Consider the following 6,000-nt stretch of genomic DNA (forward strand, 5'->3'; position numbering starts at 1 on the left):
ACATAGCTCACTGTCAGAAGCATAAATTAATGGCTCTGTTCAATTTGTCTCTTAATGCACTGCATACAAACAACAGAAAAAGTAACTCTTTGTAAATGTGCTTAAAAAGAATAGTTTAGGCATTTCATAGTGCAACCTTACCATCTCGCCTGTTGAGCTTTGCAAAGCTGGGACTGTGGGTACTGAAGAGCTCAGAGGAACTGGTAAGGGCTGTTGAAGGTAAGGGAGATACCAGTGCATCATCACAATTATCTAAAAAAAAGGCAAAAAAACAAAACACAGAGGTCATTATATGAGCAACACATACGTCAGCTTGTGTTATCTCCAAGTGGTGTTTGCTTCTGCTTGGTAGACAGAGACTGGAGCATACTTGTGCTTGATTTCACTCATGGAACTGAAAATTACCCCCCAGAATGACAGTCTGGTGGGACAGTAACTTCAGTGAATGAAATTTCATAAACTATGCTGCAGTTAGAGAGTAATGACTTATTGCAAAAGCCACTGGAAAAGTGCAGTAATGCCCTGGCAGACTTTAGAGGACAACCGGGGTGGTGTGTTCAGTAAAATTTTTCCACAGAACAGGTATGTAATGTAGGAGTTAGAGCTTCATATTTCTGTGTAGAAGTGACACAAAGGGGCATACCACCTGGCCTTTTGTAACATGTGAAAGCATGTCCTGTGCTTCACAAGAGTCACATGCTGCACTACGATCACAAAACCTGAACATTTCCTTCATTTCTTCCCCAAACACACACACAGATGCACAACCAAATTAGTCTTTTTCACTCACATGAGTAGCTCCTATGTCTTTCCCCTCTTTCTTTCACATCAACATGAGGACAGATGGGCTAGGCTAATACTCAAGTTGAATTTTTGATCCCATAATATTTGAATAAAGATGGAATTAAGTAGAGTAAGTTTGCTCATTACAATGCTGTCACATACACACTCCAGAACATAATGTGGGGTTTCAGAAGGGAATAATAATAATAAACCCCTCTCATTTTTAATTGAATCTCCCATAGAGTAAACATGGATCTAATTACTGGAAAAATCCTACAGGTCAGCAGGATCTCAGGCCACCACAGTGTTCTTGCACTCAGATTGTAAATATGCAATTTTTCAAAGATTGGGAAAGCAGGGGATGGAGGAAAGGGAAGAGAAATAATCTATTCATGATACTTCAGGGCTATAAAAGACCAAGAATAAATGTAAAACTTTCTTTATGGTTATGACAACAAATTTAGAATTTCTTAAACTGGGTGATACTTTTTCCATAATAAGCCAGATCATACTAAAATATTTCTTATATTTTTTACAATGACTCTTTAAAACAGAACAGATATTTTTGTAATCAAAATCCAGCTCTATATGAAAGAAAATCAGTGTAATCAATATAATGCATATCAGTGTATTGAATGATGGATATCAAAAAGCAAACTTCTGTACAGAACCTTTTCCATCTCCTTGATTACCAAGAGCAAAAAGGCCTAACGAGATCTGCAAGTTACACAAATTAGGGAAAACTATTCCACTGCTGTTGTAGCCATGAGGATAATTAGCCAACAAAACAAGTTACCACGGGACTGAGCAGATTCTCTATCACTTGTACCCTTTGAATCACAAAGAGAACTTCTGACTGCAATACAGAAAGTTCTGGGGAGGTCTGGTGTCCTGGTACACCACGAGATCAGACCATAACTGTTCTATCTGGACTTCAAAAAAACCCCAACCTGTAAATTAAAATAAGGGTCTTAAATTCATTGGCACTTGCAATCTGAACAGAGACTCAAGCAAAAATCTCAAATGGTCGGTACATCAGGGCACTGAATTCACCCAAACTTCCGTGTTCTTTAAAATCCAACAGACATGGCTGGAACCTCTCAAAAGAAGGCTCAAAGTCTTAGTGACAGACCTGCATGATTATTCAGCAACACTTAAAACGTGAAGGTGGAAATAACTGAATGCAGAGATTTCAGTTTAAATAGTGTTTAGATTGCTGGGTCCCTTCAGTTCTCTGTGGTTAGTTCTGGACCACGAGAGAACTCAGCACATCAGCCTGTACTCCCCAGCTGCCCACGGCAAGAGTCTCAGTGACAATCTCTGGGTTCTCACTGTTCCCCAGAGGTAGGATTGGATGCCTATGGGACACTGAGTGTCTCAGCATCACAGCAAGAGTAAACTATTTCAGAGCAACGCATTTAAGGTTTTCCCGGGGATCTCCGGAGGCTCTAGCCTGAAAAGTGACAATTAGTTCCAACTACCAGATGCTTTACCTACATTTCCACATCCTTTGTTTCTGTCCCCATACACACATACCTGGATCTTTGCTGCTATAGCACTACAACATCATTTTCACAATAAATTCTAGGATCCCTATTTTGTATTCCCCTACAAAAGAAAGGGAGGGAAAAAGGCAAGGAAAAACAGCCCCACTACATCTAGAAAATATTTCCTCAAACAATATCTAATTATATAAACGTGTAAATTTAAGGCTTCAGCACTTAGGACAGTATTAAAAATTTGATGATAGTTCTGAGAGCACCAGGACTAATGCCATCCAACTTCCAATAGATAAGAGAGCAACGATTGATTGACTCTGTGCATGCAGGAATTTCCTCCAAGTGAAGTTTATTTTTGAATGGATACTCTGACAAGATGCAAGATCAGTCTTCTGCCCTCCCCTCAGTCAAAACTAACATTGCAACACCAGAGGTTGCACCGACAGCTCTACATGCACAGACCAACAGTGCAGGAAATGGCACAGTTTTTACATGCCAAACGCAATTTCAAAGCACAGAACAGTCAAATGCTTGGGATGCTTCAGTCACCTTGTACATGCACAACAATCCAGATCATACACAGAACAGCTCTGATGCAACTCTTGTTGGAGACCATACGTGTGCAACTGTATAGATTTGAGATTGATATTTTTTTGCAAAACTTAGGTGAAATAAGGTACAGAGTTCAAAAAGGTGGAATGTGCACACAGTGAGGATCATCCCATTGGCCCTGCTTCCATGAGAAGGCAGTACTGAAAAACAAACAAGCCACCCAACACATACCTCTCAAGATCAGAAAACTCTCCCAGAAAGGTTGTTATTACCATGTTACCTTTTGTGATGAGTGCAGACAAGAAAGAGACGAAACATTTTGTGCTTATGCAAGATCATAGAAGATCAAAAAACCATAACCAAACCATAAAACCAAAACCAAAGCCAATGTATCCTAATTCCCACCATATAATCCCAACACATACATTTCAAGAGACTTTGTCTCCCCCACTTCTTGTGAGAGAAAAAAGCCATTATTAATTATTTATAGTTCCTAACCTATACTTCTTTTTGCTTTGGAAGTTTGCCTGTTGGATCAGGAATTTTGCTTATTTGAGTCTGTTAAAAACATTAGTTTTAATAATGAAAAGTTCTACACTACAGAATTTAAAACATCCGAATGCTGACAAAAGAGCATTTACTAGCCAGTTTTCTCTCCTGTGTTTCCTTTCTGACAAGATAATTAGCAAAGAAATAATGAAAAAGGTCTAATTGTACCTATAAGCCTGCATGCAAATAACACAATAATAAAGATGTTGACTTGCATTTGAGAAAAGTTGCTGACCTTGAACATGTTGACTTCTGAATAAAAAACATTTATGGAAAGCATTTACAGTGTTGTGTATTACTAGAACTTGCATAAGCAATCTTGCTTCAGAAATAAAGAAAAATATTTACCTTTATCAGCTTGGTTTTTCTGAATTTATGCACTAATGATTTTTAGAAAATAATGATAAATTAACAAAAAACCAAAGAATAAATTCATCAATCTATTATGAAGTTGTTTTATTGATTGGTTTTGATTCCTTTCTTGTAGTTTTAATTGCCTTCCAAATAAAAACAAGGAAATATTTTCTCCCTCTTTCCCCATGTATTTTAATTTAAGAGAAATTGTTTTGGACAAAACCACAAATACAAATTTTATCAGTTCAAAAACATCCAAGTGAGATAACTAACTCTTAGGTTCCTTCAAAATATGTCAGATAATACCAGCTTTAGCTACTATTACACAAAACAGAACTTCAGAACAGGCCTTTTTACCCAAATATCTGAATAAGCTCTGTATTTTGTGAACGCCTTTGACGTCTGTGACAAGTATGAAAAAAAATAACTGAGAAAAATGTATACAAGTCCTAGAGAGACAGGATTTCAAATGCTTCTGAAGAATAGCAGTGTTCTGAAATATAGATAACATATTACCAAAACTGAGTTTGAACAGAAATCAGACTTTCAGACCAACTTTACTAGTTCTTGTAGTACATGTTTTAACTTGGTGTTGGTTGGCATAGCATGATTTGATCTATAATCTTCTTCAAGGCTGACCCAGCGTTCAAGCACACCAATCAATATAAATGTAGAAGATTTCTGATAAGTGTACACTGAAGTTATTTAGAAAATCATAAACCCCAGAAACCCATCATAGTGACACAGCATGTCCTTTGAAGAGGATCAATCCATGGAACACAGGCAGGTTCATTACCAGCCATAACTGAGATGTACTAACAAACCTGTCCTGATCCTATTTCCATGGTCCACTTGAAGACTCTGTGGGACAAAACACATTGATTTCCACTTATGAAAGCCATTCAGAAAGGTCACTAGCATTTTCTTAACAAAAGCTTTGATGAAGAGGACACAATCAGTGAAAGATTACTAAACCCCAGGCTTCACAGATTCCCCACAGATTTTAACTGCTTTTAGTAGTACTGTACCCTCACCTAGACTAATGTGCAGAAAATATTTGATGGCGAGGTTCCCATTATTTTTACATGGCAGTATATTTTTAGTCAAGATCTCCTATCATTATGATAAATAATTACTTATCATACTGATACTTACACTAACAATCTCATATCAGCATCTATGGAAAGTATTTGACAAGCCACAGTAATACTCAGGTCCATGCTGCAGTGATCATAAGCATCATGAATTAATTATAAATGCCGTGATAGCAGTTCCCAGAGTAAGAACATGGGACAAGTATCGCCCAACAAAGCAGTTGAAGGAAGTTTGGGGAACAGAACATAGCATGCAAGCTATTAACAGAGCCAAAATTGCCTCCTCTCTGCAAAATATACAAATTGAAGAAGATGAAAAAGAAGGGAAAACTATAACGCAGGGACTGGTGTGGTTAGGTCTTACAATGGAGACCAAAAGACAGATTCAGAAGACAGTAGGTGACATGCCTCCTACACCATCCTGTGGTAATAAAAGGCTTTTTAAGGGAAGATAACTGCTCTCTGTAGGTGCTCTTCAAATACACAGGGCCTGGCATATCACTGCTCACATATCTCTGCTGAACCAGATACAAGTGGTGTAGTGAGGGCAGGAGTGCTTGTGACCAGCTCTGCAAACCCTTGCCTGAACTATGATCCCTGAGCTTCAAAGGTAGTTTAACGAGGGCTTCAGAGAATCCCACAGACCTTTTGCTAATAAGTTAACACTATTTAAATACAGATATATCCATTTAATAGTAAACATGAAGGAGATATCAGAGTAAACCAGAGGCCTTGTAGCTTGCTCTTAGAGGTCCCGCTTGGAACTTAAAGGTATTTTATTTAAGTGAGACTTTTGTTGCCAAGATATAATTTTATTCATTATTAAAATACCAGCAGAGTTACAGATGGTACTGAAGTTAAATTGTGTGCATCATTTTGATTGCAATTGTAAATTGTGTCTGTACTGGGATTTGAAGTTGAAAAGATTCACTGGTATTTATAGGCTAGATAAAATTCCTCTTAGCATTACCCACTTAATGGCATACTTTGTTTTAAAGACATAAACTATGCGTTTTGTACCATGCCTCTAACAGTCCTCAGGAGTGACGACTGATGCTTTTTCACTTCATCTGTTTTTCTCCTGCCTTCTGTAGCTGCAATTTTCATTTGAAAATACAAGAAATACATACCTGGACTTACTGTGGAAATTAACCTTCACTATTATAGTC

General features: G+C 37.7%; 1 protein-coding gene across 1 annotated transcript in view; it reads right to left on the bottom strand.

Moving 5' to 3' along the window:
* The window catches only part of LOC114055526 (contactin-associated protein-like 5), a 200,759-nt gene that overhangs the window by 128,097 nt on the left and 66,662 nt on the right, over positions 1 to 6,000 (bottom strand). The window contains exon 2 of the mRNA XM_027879776.1: positions 142 to 252. Coding sequence (XP_027735577.1) covers positions 142 to 252 — 111 coding nt within the window. The remainder of the gene's footprint in view (positions 1 to 141; positions 253 to 6,000) is intronic.

Source organism: Empidonax traillii, unplaced genomic scaffold, assembly GCF_003031625.1.
Source record: "Empidonax traillii isolate 1590-97213 ecotype Southwest subspecies unplaced genomic scaffold, ASM303162v1 scaffold57:size2250009, whole genome shotgun sequence".
Lineage (NCBI taxonomy): Eukaryota > Metazoa > Chordata > Aves > Passeriformes > Tyrannidae > Empidonax > Empidonax traillii.